Source organism: Myotis daubentonii, chromosome 12 (assembly GCF_963259705.1).
Source record: "Myotis daubentonii chromosome 12, mMyoDau2.1, whole genome shotgun sequence".
Taxonomy (NCBI): Eukaryota; Metazoa; Chordata; class Mammalia; order Chiroptera; family Vespertilionidae; genus Myotis; species Myotis daubentonii.
In genome coordinates, this window is record NC_081851.1 from 12,607,526 (window position 1) to 12,631,603 (window position 24,078).

General features: G+C 48.1%; 1 protein-coding gene across 1 annotated transcript in view; it reads left to right on the forward strand.

The window, feature by feature from the left end:
* LOC132213895 (protein Daple-like) overlaps positions 1 to 24,078 on the forward strand; it is a 96,797-nt gene that overhangs the window by 37,766 nt on the left and 34,953 nt on the right. The window contains exons 15-20 of the mRNA XM_059660776.1: positions 553 to 696; positions 2,912 to 3,008; positions 3,954 to 4,043; positions 5,673 to 5,818; positions 10,526 to 10,615; positions 12,321 to 12,559. Coding sequence (XP_059516759.1) covers positions 553 to 696; positions 2,912 to 3,008; positions 3,954 to 4,043; positions 5,673 to 5,818; positions 10,526 to 10,615; positions 12,321 to 12,559 — 806 coding nt within the window. The remainder of the gene's footprint in view (positions 1 to 552; positions 697 to 2,911; positions 3,009 to 3,953; positions 4,044 to 5,672; positions 5,819 to 10,525; positions 10,616 to 12,320; positions 12,560 to 24,078) is intronic.

Below are 24,078 nucleotides of genomic sequence, written 5' to 3' on the forward strand. Positions count from 1 at the left end.
CCCGAGCTGAGGGTGAGGCTGTGGGAGAGCAAGGGCAAGGGCTGGACTGGGGGTGCCTTGAGGAGCCATGAGGGTGTGCAGTTGCCCATGATGGCTGCTAGGGCCCCACCAGGCAAGACTCTGGCCCCCAAGCTGCCTGGATCAGAGCAAGAAGAGTCGTGTTCCTGAGCTGGGGCAGAGGGCTCACCCAGGGCCCATTGAGGGGGATCAGCTGTTATGGGTGGTGGAATTCTGCTGTGTTTGCAGTGGTTTCTTTGAGAAGGGCGTGGAGTTCATAAAACAGTGGTTTTGTTCCCAGTGGGATGAAGGAGGGAGGCTGCTTTGACAGGGACTGGAAGGGACCATGGAGACACGTCGGGTGGGAGGAGGGAGGACTTGCCTCCTGTGCTGGAGGAGACCCCCGGAGGTGGCCCAGTGACTGTCCCCTCTCTCTGTCCAGCCCTGTCCCACGCGGATCCCCCTCTCCCTCAGCTCTGCAGAGAGAAGCCGCTCACCCAGGCTTTGAGGTCTCCCTGGGTTTCCATTCCTAGCGGGTGTGTTTCCCTTCAACAGATACAAGGACCAGCTCCAACATAAGGCGGCGCTGGAGCAGCTGGGGACGCTCTTGACCACTGAGCGGGAGGCTCTGCAGCAGGAGCAGAGGACGAGCACCATGGCCGCCGAGGAGAACCAGAGGCTGCAGAGAGAGCTGGACAGGTAACCACCAGGCCCCCTGCAGCGCCTCTGCCGGGATGTCATTCAGACCCACTCACTCAGCACCCGCTGAGCTGAGCTCAAGTGAGACCCCTGGTGATGGTGCATTTTTACCAACCCTTCCCTGGAAGCCCCTGGTGGGAACAAGGTAAAGGGGCCTCCAGCTGGTGGCTGGAAGGAAGGACTCGGCAGCTGGGATGGGGCATTGTCTCGGTTTGGACAGTCTCCCCTCCCACAGTTATGATGCTGATGACTGTCGGGCAGGGGTACCTGCATCCTCTCACACCAGCGATCCCATGAGGGAGGGGGCGTGGTCCTCAGCATTCACGCATTCCCATTTGTGAATTCACATCCTGGCTGAAATGCACTGGTGACCCCCAAATCAGTGCCCGTGGCCTGTCATGGACGTGCCCAGAGTGGGAGATACTGGAGTTGCCTGATGTGCACATTTGCAGCTGAGGTTGAACAAGCCCTTTGACCCCAGACTTGTTTCAGCTCTCACCTACCAGCGTCCTCTTCATGGGCCACTGAGTGCCATGGTGTTCTATTTTGTGTGCTTTGGAGGCAATTTCGCTGTTTGAAATGGCCCCCAAATGGAGTGCTGAAGTGCTGTCTAGTGTTCCCAAGTGCAAGGCTGCGCTGGGCCTCACGGGGAATATTCGAGTGGCACACAAGGGTCATCCGGGCCCAGGTATGGTGCTGTTGGCTCTGAGTGTATTACACGAGGCGTCTTTATGTCTTGATGAGCTGACAAAACGTGACCAGAGACTCCCAGGAACCGGTGGGAATAGTTTCAGTACTCACTAATTCAGGGTTCACGTGGTTGGGCAGAACATTATACTGTGAATCACAAGAATTGACTGAGCTATTGTTATCCTTTAAAAATTCCACAGCAACAGAGGAGGAAACAGGCTCAGGGAGATTAAACAACTTGTTCAAGGTCAATGCTCCTAGTTAGTGACACAGGCAGGATTCGAATCCAAGTCTTGCCTCAACCCAGAGGCGTGACCATATGAACCCTTCCTTCCTACAGCCCTGAGTAAACTCAGCTGCCTGCAGTGGCCGGGCAGGTCCAGCAGGTGGGGAAGGAGAGTCAGCAATAGACCAGGCCCTGGTGGAGAATACAGCCCAGCTATAGAGGCTGTCAGCTGGGAGGCAGGCGGGGCTGCCAGGTCTTCCTTCTGTATGTTTGTTGTTGTTTTTTTGTTTTTGTTTTTGTTTGTTTTTTTGTTGTTTTTTTTCCCTGAGAAGAAGATATCTGAATGTTGATGGGTACCTTAAAAGATATCTGAATGTTGATGGGTACCTTAAAAGTTTGGAATGCTGATACAGTAATTATTTTTTTGTTTTGTTTGTGTGTTTTATGAAATCTGCTTTTTTGGGCAGGACAGAGGAATGGGAGGACCTGGAGACATATTTGAGTCCAGGGACCCTTAAACCTAACCCGCGAGTATTCACAGGACCACAATGGCGAATCTTTTTATCTTGTTCTGTTTCTTTTTTATGTTACTTTATTTTTTTTAGTTGTCTTTATTGGAGAGACATCAATTAATAAAATCATACACACTTTAAAATGAAATAAAATAGAATAAAATAAGTAAATGTTAAAAAAAAATTAAAAAGCTGTGTGGGCCAAACTTCACACACCTGTGTTCACATTGAGTCCATGAGCCTCTGGTCATATGATCTTTTTTGGTATAATCTACCCCAAGGAATCCCAGGTAATGGTGATGATGATGATGATGATGATGATGATTTAAGTGGATATAGGTAACACTCCAGAATCTTCTATTTTATTTATCTCAGTAGTTGAAATTAGAAAGGGGCTTGGAATTGGGGAGAAGAGCTGGATATAGACACAGAGTCTTAGAGCAGTAATGTTCTGATTCAGTGTTTAAATGTTTGAATCAAAGAACCCTTTTTCCAAGTAGGCAGATGTGCCAAAGCCTCAGATAGAAAGGACTTTAACAGGGATGCTCTGTTGCCGTGGTGTCCGAGCCTGCCTGTCGTTCTACCCCAGCTGGCAGTGGGGTACCTGGGGTAGCCTCCTCGAACCCCAATGAACAGAGTTTGAAAACCGCTGATTTTGTTCAACCCTTCATTAACACATGAAAAAAACTGAGGCCCAGAGAGGTTGCAGTTTTGATTAAGGTTGCACAACTGGGACAGTGCCTGGGAGTGCGCCTCAGCCCTTGGCCTTGTGTCTCTCTACCCCTAGGGCCAATTCCCTGCACCAGCAGCTGAAAGGGGAGCAGGAGGAGCTGCAGACCCACACTAAGAAGCTGCAGACCTCCCTGAACGACACCCAGCTGCAGGTGAACTGCTGGCAGGCCCAGTGCAACTGCCTGAGGAAGGAGCAGGAAGAGCTGCTCACAGACAACAAGGAGCTGCAAACCTCCCTTCATGAAAGGCAGCTGGAGGTAAACCACTGGCAGGCCCAGTACGATGGGCTGAAGGGGGAGCAAGAGGAGATGCACACACTCACCAAGGAGCTGCAGACCCACACCAGTGAGCTGCAAACCTCCCTTCATGAAAGGGAGCTGGAGGTGAACCACTGGCAGGCCCAGTGTGAGGGGCTGAAGGCGGAGCTAGAGGAGCTGTACGCTCTCAACAAGGAGCTGCAGGCCGACGCCAATGAGCTGCTCACAGAATACAAGGAGCTGCTCACAGACAACAAGGAGCTGCAACTGTCCCTGAATGACACGCAGCGGGAAGTGAACATCTGGCAGGCCCGGTACGAGGAGCTGAAGGGGCAGCAGGAGGAGCTGTACGCTCTCAACAAGGAGCTGCAGGCCGATGCCAATGAGCTGCTCACAGAATACAAGGAGCTGCTCACAGACAACAAGGAGCTGCAACTGTCCCTGAATGACACGCAGCGGGAAGTGAACAGCTGGCAGGCCAGGTACGAGGAGCTGAAGGGGCAGCAGGAGGAGCTGCAGACTCACAGCAAGAAGCTGCAAACCTCCCTGGACAACACGCAGCTGGAGGTGAACCACTGGCAGGCCCAGTACGAGGGGCTGAAGGCAGAGCAAGAGTCGCTGTACGCCCTCAACAAGGAGCTGTACACCCTCACCAAGGAGCTGTATGCTCTCACCAAGGAGCTGCTCACAGACAACAAGGAGCTGCAACTGTCCCTGAATGACACGCAGCAGGAAGTGAACAGCTGGCAGGGCCGGTATGAGGAGCTGAAGGGGGAGCAGGACAAGCTGCTCACAGACAACAATAAGCTGCGAACCTCCCTGAACGACACGCAGCTGCAGGTGAACTGCTGGCAGAACCAGTGCAACTGGCTGAGGGAGGAGCTCCAGAGCACGGACAGCTCACTGACCGAGCTGGACAACCGCTGCCAGGTGAGGCCTGGGGCTGGAGGGCCTCAGGACCCTGGGTGGGCCTGTTCCCTGGGCTGACGCCTTGGGCTCAGCCAGGTGGGAATGGGTCCTCATTGGCATCTCTGCTCAAAGGGTGTGTGTGAATGTCACTCAGAGGCAGAGAGGAAGCCAGAGGCAGTTGACTGGGACGAACACCATGACTGGCAGGGGTGTGCTACAGAACACCTTTCCCCTGATTTTTGCTTTTTGTCGGGGAGGTGCATGGAAGCATCCAAGTACCGTTTCATCTCCATCCTCTCGACTGAGCACTCTGCTCTCTGTGTCATCTCATTTAATTCTCACAATGATCTTGTGAGCTGGGGTTCCCATCCTTGTCCCTCTGAAGTAGTGGGTTGGAACCCCGTTTGTCTGAAGCCAAAGCTTGGGACTTTCCTGCTACACCAACCACGATGATGTTCTAGAGCAGGAGCTGGCCAGCCTCAGCCCAAATTTCAGGTCCAGCTTCACGCCTGTTTGTGTACAGACAACTTTCTAGTAGCCATATTCAAAAAGTAAGAGGAATCAGGTGGGATTAATGTAGGGGTCTGTTTTATTTAACCCTTAAATCTAAAATATCACATGTAACCCCAAAAGCTTATTAATGAGATTTTTTAAAATAATATGATTTTTTATTGATTTTTTGAGAGAAACATCCATCAGCTGCCTACTGCATGCCCTCTACTGGGGAGTGGAGCCAGTAACCCAGGCATGTGCTTTGATCAGTGTGGGGCGCAGCTACAGTGTTTGGACAGGTTCAAGCCTTGGACTGATGAAAGGGCACAGTCCTCTCATTGCGACGTGCAAGGCCCAGCTTGGAGGGCAGAGCCTTCCCAGCACAATTATAGCCAACAGCTACAGTGGTAAGCTTGAACCTGTGGTCCGAACACGTGGCCCCACATGCCTGAGTGATAGAGTTCATGTGCATGTAGTTGAGTAGGACTGAAACCCACGAGAATGTTGTCAACATCTTCATCACGCCCTTCCTTTGCCTCGTGGCATCTGCTATAAAATAAAGACACGGCTTGTGGGCGCTGGCGCTGTCTCTATGTCAGAGGAGCAGCATCCCACTGAGACCCAGCTTTCATTCTCTTGCTGTCTTTTCTTAATCCTTCACTGACCCCTCTCAGGGTCACTGAACCAGGCTGAGCAGGCCTGGCACATAAGGCAGCCTGGGGCTGAGTATGCCATGGCCGTGCCGGCTCACCACAAATCAGAAATTACACTGGTGATTTCTTAGTGAATGGGACACTCAACCTACTGAGAAACACACACACCGGGCAGCTTATTAATGAGATACTTTACATTATTTTTAATTGTTATTAAGTCCTCAGAACCTATTATATATTTTGCACTTATGGCTCAGATCAGACTGGCTGCGTTTTCAGTGCTCAGCAGCCACACGTGGCCAGTGGCTGCCTGATTGGACGGTGCAGCGGCAGAAGGCTTGGCCATCCCCATGGCATTGGCCGTATTGGTCATGCCAGCTGACGTAGATCATACCAAAATGACCATCTTTGTGCACGTGGCCTTTTTCTCCTTTTGGATGTCGATTCCCAGCAGTGGAATCACGGGAGCGTGTGGTGTTTGAGACATTGTCCATCTGTGTTTTAGCTGGTCTCCCGCCTCAAGGGCAACTTGGAGGGAGAAAAACGTGACCTGCAGAGCCAAATCCAAAGGCTGAAAGAGCAGAACCAGAGGCTTCTCCAGGAGGACATGGAGGACAAGGACCAGCACCAGGAGGAGCAGCAGCAGTACGTGTGAGGGGTGTGGGCTGACGGACGCCCGTCAACAGAGGGGCCGTGGCTTCCAGCTCCACGACTAGACCGCACCATTCTGGGCAGCAGAGAACCCCTGGGTGCATTGGTGTCCCAGGCAAGGGGACGGACCATCCTACCAGCACATCCTTCTCTCGTTTTCCCGGGAATGGTTCTATATTTCTGCACACAGGGGTGGTTGGCTTTGTTGGCTTTTCAGAGACACTGCCCCCTGCCAGACGCTTCTTAATCTTCTTTTGGGATCAAGTTCACTTTGAAAAATACAACAGTGATAAAGAGAGGCTCCTAGGGAAGGACTTCAGATCACAGGCTGAGTCCTTTCTTCGTCGGTTTTTCCCTTAATGGGCTGCAGAGTGGGTTGTTGGTGTGCAGTGGCTGTCCTCCCTCTGCGGACATTGTGTTTGCCAACAGGCCTGGCCCTGCAAAGTGCACAGAACCAGTTACCTGGTCTCCATGAACCAGTAGGAGTGATGGGATGTGAGCAGAGCTATGTGCACACAGATGTTGAGGAGCACCATGGAGGTAGAAGGAAGCATAGTGGTAGGAGTTGGGGTTCTGCTGCTGACATGGATGGGAAGAAGGCTGGCCAGTGTGTGTGTGGGGGGGGTAGGGGCAAGAAGGTGGGGCAAGAAGGAAGGCTGGGGGAGGCAGTTCTCAGCTGTGGAAGGCTTCCATGCCTGGCTAATGAGTCGGATTCACTGGGAAGTGGGTGATTAAGGGATGCTGGTGTACAGGGCCTAGGAAGCTGCCAGAAATGAGGGCAGGAGGAAGAGCCTTGGTGCTGGAAACCTTGTGGTTTGGAAGTCAAGTCATCTGAGATGCATCTTGTGGGTCCAGGGTGGTCTTCACCCCTCGGTGCTGTGCTGCTGGGACTGTCCTTCCTTGTGATCGGGAATGGCTGGCCAGTGTGGGACAGAGGGACATGGCCACAGTGACCACTGGGGCACTGTCCCAGCTCCCCAGGGTGACGATTCTGCTCACTGTTCTCCCGGATTCGTCTGCTCATCTACAGGGGGCTCAACACCTACCAAGGATGGTTGACATGGAAAACCTCACTGTACTTTTGGGGTAGAAGTGAGAATTTGTACCCTGAAGTGGGCTCTCTATAACGCAGCTGCTAAAAATTACCAGCAGAGCTTGGGCAGGTGCAAACTAGAAGAGTAGGGACCTGGTACCCTGGGGGATGATCTGGTGATGGGTTTACATTAGAAAGTGTCTGTAGGAGGTCAGAGAGTGGGCAGGCTTCCTGAGCCTGCTCCAAGCGGAGTCTTCCCCAGCCCTGGGATAGCTAGGCCATGAGTTTGTGGGGCTAGGGGACGGCTGTGGGAACAGAATAACACAGACTAGAAGAACAGAGTCCGAAATGAGGGCGCTGGGAGCAGAGCAGGTTCGTGGCCAGGGACCCAGTGGTTTGCAAGCGATCACTTCTCGCGGGTGCTCACTTTGTGGTGAACTCGAGGGAAAGCCCTTGGATTAGGGGGCCTGGGCACCTTCTTGACTGAAGGAGCCCGAGCAGCTGCCTGGATGCCGAGGACTCATTTTCAAGCAGGGAAATCTGGGGTCTGAGATGTCAAGGCCACATGGGTGAGGAGAGGCAGGAACTGGACAGGCGCCGGCGGCCCAGTGGGGGGCGCTGTATAGCGAGCACTGTGTGCATGGCTCCTGGACCAGTGATGGCGTACCTTTAGAGCTCGGCATGTCAGCATTTTGAAAAACCCTAACTTTACTCTGGTGCTGTGTCACATGTAGAAAAATTTTTTTTAATTAAATCTTTATTGTTCAGATTATTACATTTGTTCCTCTTTCCCCCCCCCCCATAACTCCCCTCCTCCCAGTTCCCGCCCCACCCTCCGCCCTCACTCCCCACCCACTGTCCTCATCCATAGGTGCACGATTTTTGTCCAGTCTCTTCCCGCATCTCCCATACCACTTTCCCCCCCAAGAATAGTCAGTCCATTCCCTTTCTATGTCCCTGATTCTATTATAATCACCAGTTCATTCTGTTCATCAGATTATTTATTCACTTGATTCTTAGATTCACTTGTTGATAGATGCATATTTGTTGTTCATAATTTGTATCTTTCCCTTTTTCTTTCTCTTCCTCTTCTTAAAGGATACCTTTCAGCATTTCATATAATCCTGGTTTGGTGGTGATGAACTCCTTTAGCTTTTCCTTATCTGTGAAGCTCTTTATCTGACCTTCAATTCTGAATGATAGCTTTGCTGGATAAAGTAATCTTGGTTGTAGGTTCTTGGTATTCATCACTTTGAATATTTCTTGCCACTCCCTTCTGACCTGCAAAGTTTCTGTTGAGAAATCAGCTGACAGTCGTATGGGTATTCCCTTGTAGGTAACTGAGTTTCTTTCTCTTGCTGTTTTTAAGATTCTCTCTTTATCTTTCGCTCTTGGCATTTTAATTATGATGTGTCTTGGTGTGGTCCTCTTTGGATTCCTTTTGTTTGGGGTTCTCCACGCTTCTTGGACCTGTAAGTCTATTTCTTTCACCAGGTAGGGGAAGTTTTCTGTCATTATTTCTTCAAATAGGTTTTCAATATCTTGCTCTCTCTCATCTTCTGGCACCCCTATAATTCTGATGTTGGTACGCTTGAAGCTGTCCCAGAGGCTCCTTACACTATCCTCGCATTTTTGGATTCTTTTTTCATTTTGCTTCCTCTCATTTCAAATCATTGACTTGATTCTTGCGCTCCTCTGGACTGCTGTCGGGAGTCTGTATAATAGTCGTTATTTCAGTCCGTGTATGCTTAATTTCTAGTTGGTTCCCCAATATAACATCGAGGGTCTCATTAGTTTTCTTGTAGATCTCATTAAGTTTATCGGCGGCTTCTAAACAGTTCTTGAGAGACCTTAAAAGTGTGGTTCTGAACTCTATTTCTTCCATTGACAATTTTGTCCTGTTTCTTTATCTCCGCATTTTGTTATGCTTCCTTGGTGCACCCCCTAGTGGTCTTTGTTCGCAGTCTTATAGTTAAACCTTGATTGTTGTAGCTAATACCAGGGAGAGTTTGACCTCCAGGCCAAGTGGCTATGAGAATCAGCTGTGTCAGCAGTGAGAGAACTTCTGTCCTCTAGGGAGGTGCTAATCTAGCCTTTGCCTGAGGCTATCGGGCAAATGCCTCTGTGCAGGGCTTGGGCAGGGCGGGTCACACAGGATCAACAGGGTGGGCCAGAGAGAGCAATTATGGGGGCTCTCAGTCCTGTCCCCAGGGGCTCTGCCTCTCTGAGTCCCAGCACCCGCTGCAAAGCTGGGAGAGAAAGCTGCACTCACTCTGACTGAAGCCAGACAGTCCCGCTTCTCCCGTTTGAGTCTGGGTCCCTAAAGACTCGCCTGTATCTGGAGCTCAGAGTCTGCGACTCCCTCCCGATTGAAAACGCCAACCGCGCCCTCCACCACCAGCGGGCTCCACGCACTCCGCACCTCAGAATTTGACTTCAGCACTGCGCCTCCTCTGAGTGTCCGTATGCGTTTCTCTTTCCTCCTAGTTGTAGGACTTCCACTCAGCCAGCATTCCTGTGGTTCTGGGTGATGTCGGTTCCGTCTTTTAGTTTCACTTTTGAAGTAGTTGTTCAAAGCAGCAAACTCCGGCATTAACCTATGCCACCATCTTGGTTCTCCCACATGTAGAAATTTTTTGATATTTACAAACATAGTAAAACAAAGACTTATATTGTTGATATTTATTTCATATATTTGAATGCCATTTAACAAAGAAAAATCAACCAAAAAATGAGTTCGCGTGTCACCTCTGACACGCGTGTCATAGGTTCGCCATCACTGTCCTAGACAGACAACAGGAAAGCATGCCATGCCCTCTGCTTCAGGAAGGCCAGGCTCCCTCTCCCAGGAGCAGGGGTGCCCTCTGGCAGCCCAAGGTTTAAGAGGTGTCTCTCTGGTCCTTTCTGTGTTTTTAAAGATGTGAACTGACTTCCCACGTTTAGGAATTAAGAGATTGTGCTTCAGAGCCGGGGCTTCTGGATCCTTCGGGAAAAGCTGTCAGAAGCTCCGCCACATGGAGAGCGGCGCTTCGTTTGCAGGCCCCGCGTTAGGTCCCAGGTGGCACCAAGCGCTCAGCCTCGCCGTAGCCCCCACTCCTCCCTCAGGTCCTCCCAGGCCGCTTTGCTCCTGATCTTATCTGTTTGGCTCCCAAAAGGCATTGAGTTTGCTTCACTAGAAGTGTTAGAAGAAGCCCAACATTGGAGTGGGCTCTGGTCGGAGGTCTGACTTTGCTAAACTGACCTTTTTAACCTGATGCCCATCTAAGTCACCGAGGGCAGATGCCTCCCCACACTAAAGGTATCGTTGGGCTGCACCCGCAGGAGCTAGCCTAGCCCTGGGTCTGACCCGAGTGCCCAACGCCCTGAGCTGACATGGCTGGGACCCTCGGGGTTTCCCAGCTTGAGTGTCAGATGGTTCGGGGTCTCTCTCCTGAGGTGACGTCCAGCCTGACCCTCGGTGTTCAGCCGTCTCCTCGACGTGTTAGGCTCCTGGACCCACGTCACATGCTTCCATCCCCGTATTCCCAACTCAGGGGTCATGGTGGTCATGAGCACCGTGATGTTTGAGTCCCAGAAACACACTGGCTCCTCTGGGCCAGGTCCCAGGCAGGGTGATGCGTCAATTTATGTGTTTTATTTTAAAAAACAGACTGTTTTTCTCTCTCTTCTGTTAGAGACAAATTCAATGCCTTACAGAGACAAAATGAAAAACTGGAAGAAAAAAGCATGGCTCAGCACAAGTTCCATGATCCAGCGCCAAAGAAGTGAGTTGATTTAAGCGTCAGTAGCTTACACCCAGGACAGAAAGCTTGCTTTTTCATGAGTGGGGGAAGCTGTAGCACCTAGAGCAGCGGCCAGTTTGTTGGGCCCGTACCTTCCGCTGTATGGCAGGTCCCTGTGTGCAGGTCCCTCCCAGCATGGAAAGAATTTAGAGTTTCTTTCAGTCCCGCCCTCAGTTCTCAGGGTTATCCTATGAGGGATGGTGAATGCTGCTGGCCAGGAGCCTGATTAAGGGCAGAGTCTGTGCTTTTAGAGCCACTAAAGCAGGCGTATCAGCTTTTGTCTCAAGATTGCCGGACCTAGAAAATCATGCTTCTGTTTTGGGAAGGAAGCTTGGGGCAGATGCCTGGACCAGCACCCCTGTCTTCAAGCACAGGAACCTTTTGTTCTGCCCTCCATTCCTCTGGGTTCACTGGACCCCCCCAGGGCAGGTTCACAAACACATTCCCTTCCCCAGAGAGCAGCAGCCCGGTGGTGGGCCAATTTGACCCCCAGGACTGCCGGCCTCCGTCCAGCAGGGCTCCCCCTGGGCCTGGGCCTGAGCCCAGGAGCAGGGCCTTCCCATTGTCCTGTCCCAGCCCAGGCTTGAGGTCAAATCACCATGAGTCCCGCATGACCTCTCTGTAGAAATCACAAAATTTCAGAACCTCCGCCTGACCCTTCTGTCGACAGGGAAATTGAGGCGCCGATGAGGAAATTGAGTGGCTTGTGTAAGCACAGTGCTGTTTCATGGCAGAGCCAGGACCAGAACCCAGCTGTGGTCCTTGTTACATTAGAATGCTTCATTTCCTGTTAGCTGCAATGAATTACCTTTTACATTCACTATTTTCATTTATTTAGTTATTTTTCCAATCCTCACCCGAGGATATTTTTCCCATTGAGATTTAGAGAGAGTAGGGGTGGGAGGAAGGGAAAGGGGAAATGAAAGAGAGAGGCAGGGTAGGAGGGAGGGAGGGAGGGAGAGAGAGAGAGATAGAGAGAGAGAAGGAGAGAGAGAGAGAGACATCTATGTGAGAGAGACACATCAATTGGTGTCCATCTTCATACACCTTGACCGGGGCCGGGGATCAAACCTGCAACCCAGGTATGTGCCCTTGTTGGGGGATCAAACCCACCACCCATCAGTGCTCAGGCCGACGCTCAACCACCAGGCAACACCACCCAGGGCTCACTGTTTTTAATTCAAACGGCCCACTCTCCTGCCCTCTTCCCCTCACCCAGATTCCTCAATGACGAGAATGGGCAGAGTATGCCAGCCAATTTCATGTATTATTACACCTAGCAGAAAATGAGGAGGTCCCTGACTCTTTCTGAAAATGGCGTTTTGGTGGAATTTTGCCAACCAGCATGATTAGGTCAGCACGGCACCACTTCCTGCCCTTGGCACAGTAATCAAGAGCTGAGAGCTGGGTGTGAAGTTCTGTTTTCCCGAGGGGCTAGTGTGGGTTCCTGCCATTTGAAGGCCTCCAACCACCCCTGGGTCTGTGCAGATTAACTGCACATTGTGTGCCACCTCCTGAGCCCCAGGGGGGATGAGCATGGTGATGGAAACGAGCACCCTCATTCTGAACCAAATTAAGCGCCACCTTCTCAGGCTGGTGATGGAAATCCCAGCTTGAGTAGGGCACCCAGACACCTGCTGGAGGGGCAGTGACGCTTGGTTGTGTCCTAAAAACCTACTTCTTACAGGAAAAAGCACTGGATTGGAGCCAAAGTCTTAGTCAAACTCATCAAACTAAAGAAAGGGGGATCCAGAGAACGACCAAAGTCAACCCCACAGAGGCCTCCCTGGCCGCTGGGGTCCTCAGACCAGGCCTCGCCCAGTACTTCTCAGCCTCTTCAATCGCAGCTGGAACCCCTCGAGGCCACCCCATGCTGCTCAAAGGGGACAGAAGAGCAAGACACCTGCAGGGGGCCCAGGGGAAAAGGTAGGAAGGGCTTACCTGGCTGCAGGCAGGAAGTGTTGGGGGGAGGATCTCAGGTCTCCCTCAGGGATGGGAGAACCAAGGAGACTGCGTGCTAGGTGTGTACATGCGTGTGCGTGTGTGTGTGTGTGTGTGTGTGTGTGTGTAGGAGACTGAAGGGGGCATGCTACACACACCACATCTGTCTCCTTTGGTATGTGAACACCCAAGTAGGAAATATAAACCCCCGTCAGTGTGGCTGCATGTTCTCCCAGAACAATTCAGGTCCTTCAGCATGAGGAGCCTCACAAATCATGGACACTGTGGTAGGGACTCGAATATCCAGAACTGATCTCCACACAGTTCCTGCAGAGATAGCTCCACAGCGGATGTTTCCTCCAGGCCACTTCTGTAGGGAGATCCCCGGTGCATTTAACACCTGATGGACAGCTGCAAGGTCTTCAGCGAGGCCTCCTGTGGCTCTGATCTTCCTGTCACTGTGACAAGCGGGTCCAGTTTTCTTCTCTGACTTGATCTGGCCTTGAGTCCTGCCACCACGGTGTGCACTGTACCTCATCATTCAGGGTTGTCATGTGGAATTTCCAGAGCTTTTGAAGTGGATTCCTACTTGCATGTGCTGTATGTATTTCATCGAATCTAAGAGGCTGTCAGACAAGGGTGCTCACATAAGAAGAAGATAAATGGGTTGTGGCAGTGACAATTTTGTCACAGTTGCCACCTGGTCGACAGTGACTGTGAGACAGGCTCGAAGCTGCATCCTGATTTCAGAGATGTTAAGGTTTGGGAGAGGGGGAAAGTGCATCTTACTTGCCTTAAACATGGCTTAGTTTTCAATTTACTTTTAAATATCATGTTCTACATGACTTACCTATAAACCTGCCAAACGTGCACCCTGAGCATTTAAATTTTATGAAGGACACCAGGACTTCCTGAAGACCAACCCAGGCCTGAGACTCATGCCCTTTCAGGGGCAGCTGTGACAGCACCAGGGCCCATGACAAGCCGCCTCTTGAGTGTGACCTGTGCACACGCCTTTCTGGGTGACATTCACCACTTCGGGACCTGGTGTGTCCCTCGAAACTCAAAAAACACAATGTGTACATGCATCCATACTAGTGTTTGGGGACTAATGCTTGCATTCCAAGTCTTTACAGGAGGTGAATTAGGTAAAATCCTCACATGCAGGGAAATGATAACAAACTTATTAACATTTATCTAGAGGTATCTGTTGCCTCTGGTTTTCATACAGGATACATAATTTTTTTTCACACTCACACCTCCCCTTGTGTTATTGTCTAAGTTGAGTTAATTAATGATAATCAGCCGAATTGACTTAGCAACCCTTTCAGAGAAAAGATGCTTGACTGCCCAGGCTGGTTTTTCTCAGTGGTTAGAGCATCATCTCTCATATCACAGAGTCCAGGGTTCGAGTCTGTTCAAGGGCAAGTACCTGGGTTTCAAGCTCAATGCCAGGCCCGGTCAAGGTGTGTGGGTGGCACCCAATCAATGTGTCTCTCTCACAAAGATGTTTTTCTCTCTGACTCTGTGCCTCCCTTCCACTCTCTGAAAAAAATATCCTCAGGTGAGGATTAACAAAACAAAAAAATAGGAGAAGTAAGATGGCTGTTGACAGGACTGCAGGCTTCTAGATAGTGTGAGAGTGAGAGAACGAAAGGAGAGTGCATGGAGTATCAGTATTTGTGAGTGAGGGACAGCTATACTCCAAGGGACTGTTGGGACTGGCGGACTGGCCGCCCATGATTGGGCAGACTCTACAGCAGCTGAAATCTCTTCTGGAGTGGCCAGCTCTGCTGTAGAGACCAAGCCATCTTGTAGGGGAGATGGCTGTGATTAGAGACGGACTGTGATCAGAACCCCAGTCTTACCTTCAACTGGGGAGATCTCGGATGCTTCCTGGGACTTTAAAACCAAGACTTCCAGGGACCAGTTATCTCAGCTGCGAATCTAGGAATGCCAGAACTCCAACCTCCCCGACCACGGGCACCTGGCAGGTTTTCTCTGAGGGAGACAAATGTGCGAACTCACGGACAAGCCCTGTGCCTTGTCACAGAGCAGAAGGAACAGCTGAATCAAAGAGCACTCACCTGGAACTGGCAAAGTAAACACAGCTGGCATTGCCTAAAGAAAGTCAGTGCAGGAGACAGAGAGCTACATAACCAGAAGCACTGAGAGGAGAGATCATGGGGAGACAAAGAAACAGCCCGCATACAAAAGAAAGGAGGACTAACCAGAAAAGGAAGGAAATGAAATGAAGGCAAGCAGTATGAAAGAGAAAGAATTCAGAGAAGTGGTCATAAGGTCACTGAAAAGGATGGAAGACACATTCAACAATATGTGTAGGAACCAAGAAGAAATGAAAAGAAGCAAGAAGAAATGAAAAAATGGCATTGCTGCAATAAAGAACTCAATAGAAAGCATCAACAGTACACTAGAAGAAGTGGAGGACCACATCAGTGAGCTAGAAGACAAGATAGGTAAAATGCCCAAGCAGAGCAGCATCTATACAAGAAACTTAAAAAATAGGACGAGAGCCTAAGGGAACTTTGGGACAACACAAAAAGAAACAACATCCGTGTAATAGGGGTGCCAGAAGAAGAGGAAACTGAACAAGGAATAGAAAATCTGTTTGAAGAAATAATGACAGAAAACTTCCCTGATATCGGGAAGAAAAAGCTCACACAGTCCCAAACAAGATGAACCCCAAAAGATTGATAACAAGACACATTATAATTAAATTGGCAACACCAACTACAAAGTAAGAATCTGAAAGGCTGCCAGAGAGAGACAGAAAGTTACCTACAAAGGATCTGCCATCAGACTATTGACTAATTTCCCAACAGAAACACATCGGCCAGAAGGGAATGGAATGAAATATACAAAGTCATGCAAAGAAAGGGTCTGAATCCAAGAATACTGTATCCAGCAAGGCTATCAATTAAAATTGAGGGTGAAATCAGGATCTTTACAGACAAAAAAGGACTAAGGGAGTTTATTACCCCCAAACCAACAATGCAAGAAATGCTAAAGGGTGTGCTATAAAAAGAAGAAATAGGAAGGGAAGAAGGAACACAGGCATAAAGAATAAAAATGGTGACAAACAAGTACCTTTAAATGTAAATGGATCAAATGCCCCAATCAAAAGACATAGGGTAGCTGAGTGGATAAGAAAACATGACCCATATATCTCCTGTCTACAGGAAACTCATCTTAGAACAAAGAACTCACACAGACTGATGGTGAAAGGTTGGAAAAGGTTTTTTCAGACGAATGAAAAAAAAAAAAAGCTGGGGTAGCAATACTTATATCAGACAAATTAGATCTCAAAGTGAAGAACATAACAAGAGATAAGGAAGGCCACTTCATAATACTAAAGGGAGCAATTCAACAAGAAGATATAACTCTCGTAATCATAGAGGCTCTCAATAGAGGAGCACCCAAATACATAACAAAACTTCTGGAGGATATCAAGGGAGAGATTGACAGCAATACAGTCATAGTAGGGTGTTGAGTGTGTTTCCTTCCACGACCCGCGTGGAGTAGGGTTCGGTACCTGAAAGAGGAGCCGCACAACAAATGAGAGAAAAGACACGAGATAATTTTGCAATATCGGAGGTCCAGGCGGGCAAGTCCAACTCAAGGAGAGGGACTTCCACCCATGCTCAGGCTGCTCCAATCTTTTATTGATCTGGAGTAGCCCTTAGGCAGGCGACCCCCCAGTAACAAGCAGACTAGCCCATCAGCAAGGATTTACATAATAATAAATGGGGGAGTAGTTTCAGCTACCACTGTCTGGACAAACAGAGGTGGCGCCTAGCTCCGGGCTTTGCTAGGGCTTCAAAGGCACCCAGCCTTGGGGGGGGGTTTCAGGGAGTGCTCTGTCTATGCTTATCAGATAGTGAAGGCAATAAACAGTTTCCCACAGTAGGGGACTTTAGTACCCCACTAACACCACTGGACAAATCCCCTAAACAAAAAGTCAGCAAAGAAACAGCAATCCTAAATGACTCACTAGATCAGATGGAATTGACATCTTCAGAACATTTCACCCCAAAGCCACAGAATATACATTCTTCTCAAGTGCACATGGGTCATTTTCAAAGATAGACCACATATTGGGGCACAGGTAAAGTTTTTTTGAAATTCAAGAAGATAGAATTCATATCAAGCATCTTCTCAGATCACAATGGCAAAAAAGGAGAAATCAACTCAATAAAAACAATTAAAAAATCAAAACCTGGAGGCTAAATAGAATGCTTTTTAGTAATGATTGGGATACCAAAGAGATCAAAGAAGAAGTAAAAAAGCATCATGGCAACAAATGACAGTGAAAACACAACTTCCAAAATCTATAGGACACAGTGAAAGCAGTCTTGAGGGGGACGTTCATAGCTTTGCAGGCCTATCTCAAAAAAAAAGAAAAAAATGGTAATAAATTATCTAACCCTACAACTCAAAGAATTAGATGGAGAGCAACAAGAAAATCCCAGTGTAAGCAGAAAGAAGCTAATAATAAAGATCAGCATGGAGATAAGTGACATAGAGACCAAAAAAACAATAATAAAGTTCAACAAAACCAAAAGCTAGTTCTTTGAAAGGATAAACAAGATTGATGAACCTCTAGCCAGGCTCACCAAGAAGATAAGTGAGAGAGCCCAAATAAAATTAGAAATGAAAGAAATGAAGTAACAACCAATCCCACAGAAATACAAATGATTATGAAAAAGTACTTTGAACAACTCTATTCCAACAAAGTGGACTACCTAGATGAAATAGACATATTCTTTGAAAAATACAAGCTCCCAAAACTCAATCACGAAGAATTAAAAAACTTGAATAGGCCAATGACTCCCGAAGAAATTGAAGCAGTGAGCAAAAATCTTCCAGCAAACAAAAGCCCTGGTCAAGATGGCTTTACAGGGGTGTTCTACCAAGCATTCAAAGAACTTCAACCTGTCTTCCACAGACTATTTCAAAAAATTCAAGAGGAAGGCACACTTCCAAGCTCTTCCTATGAAGCAAGCATTACCCTAATTCCAAAACCTGATAAAGACACCACAAAAAAGAGAACTACAGGCCAATATCCTTGATGAACATAGATGCAAAAATCCTCAACAAAATTCTAGCAAATCGAATTGAGCATTACATTATAAAGATCATACACCATGACGAAGTTGGATTTATTCTGAGGATGCAAGGATGGTACAATATCCACAAATAAATAAATGTGATACATCACATAAACAAACTGAGAGACAAAAATCACATAATCATATCAATCTATGCAGAAAAAGCATTTGCCAAAATCCAACACCCTTTCTTGATAAAAGCTCTCAGCAAAGTGGGAATAAAGGGACCATACCTCAACATAATAAAAGCCTTAAATGACAAACCTGCAGGCAACATCAAACTCAATGGGCAAAAACTAAACTCATTTCCCCTATAAATGGGAAGAGGACAGGGATGCCCACTCTCACCACTCCTGTTTGAAATAGTACTGGAAGTGCTAGCCATAGTGATCAGACAAGAAAAGGAAATAGAAGGCATCCAATTGGAAAAGAAGAAGTAAAACTGTCCTTATTAGCAGATGACATGTTACTATATATAAAAAAACCCAAAAACTCCATTAAAAAACTACTGGACCTAATAAGTGAAGTTGATAAAGTAGCAGGATATAAAGTTAACACCCAGAAATCTGTGGCCTTTTTATACACTAATAATGAACTCACAGAAAGAGAAGCGAAAAAAAAAAATCCCATTTACCATTTCACCAAAAAAAAAAAAAAATTAAGATACTTAGGAATAAACTTAACTGAGGACATAAAAGACCTGTACTCAGAAAACAACACAACATTGAAAAAAAGAGATAGAGGAAGATATGAACAAATGGAAGAATATACCATGTTCATGGATTGGTAGAATCAACATCATTAAAATGCCCCTACTACCCAAAGCAATCTATAAATTCAATGCAATCGCCATTAAAATACCAATGTCACACTTCAGAGATCTAGAACAAACTCTCCAAAAATTCATCTGGAATAAAAAAAGACCCCAAATAGCTGCAGCGATCTTGAGAGAGAACAATGTAGGAGGGATCACAATACCAGATAGCAAGCTATACTACAAATCCACTGTTCTCAAAACTGCCTGGTACTGGCACCAGAACAAACATAAAGACCAGTGGAACAGAACAGAGAACCCAGAAATCAACACAAGCCAGCATGCTCAATTAATGTTTGACAAAGGAGGCAAGAGCATACAATGGAGACAAGAGAATCCCTTCAATAAATGGTGTTGGGAAAACTGGACAGATACTTGCAAAAAAATGAAAATAGACCACCAACTTCCACCATACACAAAAGTAAACTCAAAATGGATAAAGGACTTTAAGATAGGAAACCATAAAAATCTTAGAAGAAGCAATAGGCAGCAAAATAGCAGACATTTGTGGTAGCAATATCTTTACCGATACAGCACCTAGGGCAATAGAAACTAAAGAGAAAATAAACAAATGGGACTACATCAAAATAAAAAGCTTCTGCATATCAAACAAACACACACACACACACGCACACACACACACACACACAAAACTATCAATAGAACAACAAGAAAGCCCACTGCATGGGATAAAGTATTTGCCAATGTTATCACCGATAATGGTTTAATCTCCAACATGTACAGGGAACTCATACAGCTTAACAAAAGGAAGATAAACAATCCAATAAAAAGTGGACAAAGTACCTGAATAGACACTTTTCAGAAGGGGACATTCAGAAACTAAGAGACATATGAAAACATGCTCCAAGTCACTAATCATCAGAGAGATGCAAATTCAAACGACAATGAGGTATCATCTCACACCTGTCAGAATGGCTATCATCAACAGTTCAACAAAGGACAAATGCTGGCGAGGATGTGGAGAAAAAGGAACACTCGTGCACTGCTGGTGGGAATGCAGACTGGTGCAGCCACTGTGGATAACAGTATGGAGTTTCCTCAAAACGTTAAAAAGGGAACTCCCATTTGACCCAGTGATCCCACTTCTAGGAATATATCCCAAGAAACCAAAACCACCAACCAGAAAGGATACATGTACCCCTATGTTCATAGCAGCACAATTTACCATAGCTAAGATTTAGAAACAGCCTAAATTCCCATCAGCAGATAAATGGATTAGAAAACTGTGGTACATCTGCACAATGGAATACTATGCTGCTGTAAAAAAAAAAAAAAAAAAAAGGAGTTCTTACCATTTGCAACAGTGTGGATGGACCTGGAGAGCATTATGGTAAGTGAAATAAGCCAGTCAATGAAAGAAAAATACCACATGATCTCACTCATTTATGGATAATAAAGAGCATTATAAACTGGTGAACAAAAATAGATACAGAGGCAGAGCAGCATGGAACAGACTGTCAAACTACAGCGGGAAGGCTGGGGAGGGTTGGTGGGGGAGGTAAGGGATCAACGGAAGGACTTGTATGCATGCATATAAGCATAAACAATGGACTCAAGATACTGGGGGGTAGGGTAGGCCAGGGGAAGGTCAATGGGGAAAAAAGGAAACATGTAGTACTCTTTGTAATACTTTAAGCCAGTGGTCGGCAAACTGCGGATCCGCGGGCCGCAGCTCACGAGCCACATGTTGCTCTTTGGCCCCTTGGGTGTGGCTCTTCCCCAAAATACCGGCTCTTTCACAAAATAACCGACTTCTGTGCATGGGCCACAAAGTCTCAATCGCACTGTATGTGCATGCCCGCACGTGGTGTTTTGTGGAGGAGGCACACTCGGGGGCTGGAGGGGAAGGGCAGGGAGCTGCGTGTGGCTCGAGAGCCTCGGTTTGCCAACCATGGCTTTAAGCAATAAAATAATTTTTTTTTTTAAAAAAGATAAAGAAACAACTGTTTGGATCCATGAATGAGCAGGTCAGTGGTAGATATTAGTAACGGCAGCCATGTAATGGGGGCTCTTTCTGGGCTCAGCACCCTTTAGCTAGTTTCACACTTTACATCTCTCCTTTAGTTCCAACTGCCATGTGAGGCAGGTACGAGCCGGACGCCTCAGCCAGAGGGGTCCTGAAGGGGCAGGGGCGGAGCCCGCGCGATCTCGGCGTCCTCCCCCCCCCGCCCCCCCGCTGCCACTGCAAGTCCCCGCTGCCCGGGGCTGGACGCCTAGGCCAGAGGTGTCAGGCCTGGGCAAGGGGCCGATCCTGCGATTGGAGGGTGATGGGGGTCAACGCCTGAGGGCTCCCAGTATGTGAGAGGGGGCAGGCTGGGCTGAGGGACACTCCCCCCACCACCCAGTGCACGAATTTCGTGCACCGGGCCCCTAGTATAAAATAAATATCAAAAATATAAGTCTTTGTTTTACTATGGTTGCAAATATCAAAAAAATTTCTATATGTGACACGGCACCAGAGTTAAGTTAGGGTTTTTCAAAATGCTGACAGGCAGAGCCCAAAAGGTTCACCATCACTGGTAGTGGGTTCCTTCTCCTGTGGTGTGAGCTGTGGCCACCAGGTGGTGCTGTGGAGAGAGAAATAACGGTGGACCTGCTATGAACTTGAATCCTAAGTCAGAAATCAGATAAGTCAGTTACGCTCATGTACATGACATGTTCAGGAAGTTAGGCCAATTGTCTGCTCTGATGAGACTCCATAATTTAAAGGTCATGAAGTGTAGGTTTGCAGTAGAAGATGCGTAGGGATCGAAATGGGAATAATTCTTGATGTTGACAGTATTTTGGTCTGAAAAAGATGAATTTCAAACTCATCCTTCCATAAGAGGCTGTTTGAGATGCACAAGGACTATTAGTGAGCAGTTCAGGTGGCCTGTCCCGTTGCAGCAGCCAGAAGCACACCAGGAAGTGTCCCAAGGTGTTCGAACAGGAGCAGGAGTTAGTTGTGTGAGAGCCAAGTTGCCAGGGATCTTGTCACTAGGGTGGAGGACTAAGAAAAACTGGGTCCTAAACCAATAAACATTCTTATTTAATAATTTAACACGTTGAAATTGAAAAATAGTCTAAGGCATTGGCTCCTAGAGCAATATAGAATCCTCCTCACGTGCTAAGTAAAGTCTGGGCACAAGGATGCCACTAAATTAATTAAGTGGGGTCAGAGCGTAATGGTTCATCGAGTCCTGATTCTGATTGTGCTGTGGGTATTGTTTCCAACTCTCCTGGGCAGGACAGGACTCTGATTTCCCAAGAACATTTAGCTAACGCAGTCATTTGTTATTCATTTCATTTATTTGCTGTTTTGTTTTGTTTTTCCTTCCTCTCTTGGGTTATCGGGGGATCACAATTTAGCAACTCGGCACATAAAGAGTCGTTTTTGCAGAAGCGGAAGTGAGGACAAGGCCAAGTCTTCATCAGCCGGGCCGGCTTTCTGTAAACGCCTGAGGTTCTGGACCTCCTCTGACATCAAACCTGCTTCTCACTAGCCCCTCCATTTCTCAGACAGTGGGGATTTCAAATCCATCAGTGTCTTCACAATGTACCTGCCTTCATGTCTGAAATTCAAAAAACAAACAGAAAAACAGTAGCTAAAGGCCAGATGACCCATAGTGGACCCCTCCTCCTGACCCAAATTCCAAGCCAAGCTTAAAGTAGCCAACCTGGATTCTGACTTTAAAGGAGACCAGTGGTCCCAGCCTCTGGACCTGACTCCAGCACAGCGCAGTGTTAGGGGAGCCTCAGGGCATCCATGCCAGGTCCCTGGGCCAGGGTGTCAGTGCTAAGTGAGGCCCCGGGCCCAGTGCCGCCCCCTCTGTCGCACCTGCAGGCTTGTAGACCTGTGCAGCGCAGAGCTCATCAGCGGTCGCTATGCTTCCGAAACTGCGCACCTCCTGTCAAGTGAGATTTTTCAGACTCATTTTTGGGCCGCTAACTTTAAATCTGCTGCCCTTGTCTCCACCTTCTGAGTCAGAGCACAGAATCTTGGCTTTTGCAGAGCAGTCCATTTTTAGATGTGTTCTGTGTTTTGAAGAATTTACTGCTCCACTCAGCATCTCAAATAATCGGATCGATGTTGCTCAGCGGGGTTCAGCCCTAAGCGACGTTTTAGGACTGTGCTGAGGTCCTCTGACGTCTTGGATGCTGCTGTGAGGGCAGCAGTGGACAGACAGGACATCAGCTCACTGTCACCATCAGCTGGGAGCGCTGGTCCACAGAAGCCTTTAGCTACTGCATTGTTTTCTGTCTTCAGCCATCCTCATACCATCTCCATGATTTTGCAAAGTCTATTTCACCTGAGTGATACTTACATACTTCCCCTTGAATTGACTTGCAGTTTCCACTTTATTTTAAAAGATTGTTATCCGTACCGTAAATGGAAAACCACTATCATATAAACACAAGGTCACCGTAAAAGTAAACGGGTGATTCTCACACTGCTCCTGTCAGTTGATGTGGCACTGACTTTGTCACATGCATCCCTCTGATTCCTGGGCTGCCGTGTGCTGGTCCCCTGCCTGCCTGCCCAGCATGCTGTTGGAAACGCGCGCTCTCTGCCCTGGCTGCTGTCTGGCGCATCCGCCTCCCGGCTACTGCTCACTCTGACTTCACGCAGTGGACGCCTGTCAGATTCATCCCACCAGACTTGAATCTTGCTTCTCATCAAGGTTATCTTTCAGAATCCAAATCTCCCCTTGGTTTCAATTGCAAGGCGTGGGTGCTTAAAACTTCCCGGTGAGTCCAGACACTGGGTGGCTGAAGGGCAAGGGCAGCAGGTCCTCGGAGAGTGGAGAGCCCAGAATCCCCACAGTGGGCGTGGCTCCGGGACCATAGCCCTCTGGCTGCCTGGAGCAGGACACTGTTCAAAACAGCCTTGTCCTGATGCTCTGAGGAACTCCAACCGCATTCGTTTTTCATTTGTATTTGGAGAGCCATCCCCTTTCCTACTACGAGGTAGTCCAAGGTCTTTTAGGTTTGTTTTTGCTCCCAATGTTGCTGTTTTCATTGGGGTTTCCTTTAACTTGGACAAGAGTATATGTTCACAGTAGAAAACTCAGAGATTGCAAAACATACAAGGTAAAACTCATTCTTGCAATCAGTCACCATGAGAGATGAAGACTTCTTAAACAGATGATTATTAGGGTGGCAGTGAACATCTTTCTCAAATCAGAAGGGAAGCCCGTTTGCAGGGTGCACATCCCGGACCTTGAGGGCCTGGCCCCAGGTCGGGAGTGGTCCTGAGCAGCCACAGGCCAGGTCTACTCACTAGTGATCAGGGATTGAGGGACACGGCAGGGGGGCCAGTAGTTAATGTGTTGGACTTTTACCAACATTTTTTTGAGCTTCCTGAGCTCACCCTTTATTTCCTCCCGGCTGCTGGGGATTCACACTGTGAGCCATGGTTAGAGCCAGGGCCGGCATCCTGGGGCCTCCAACTCAGGCTGCCGCCAAGGCCCCCCCTTAGACCACAGACCGTGAGGCACACAGCCCCGCTTTTGTCCCTGGGCTCCCTGGCCCTTCTGCCTCTGCTTTTAGGCCTCAGGTGA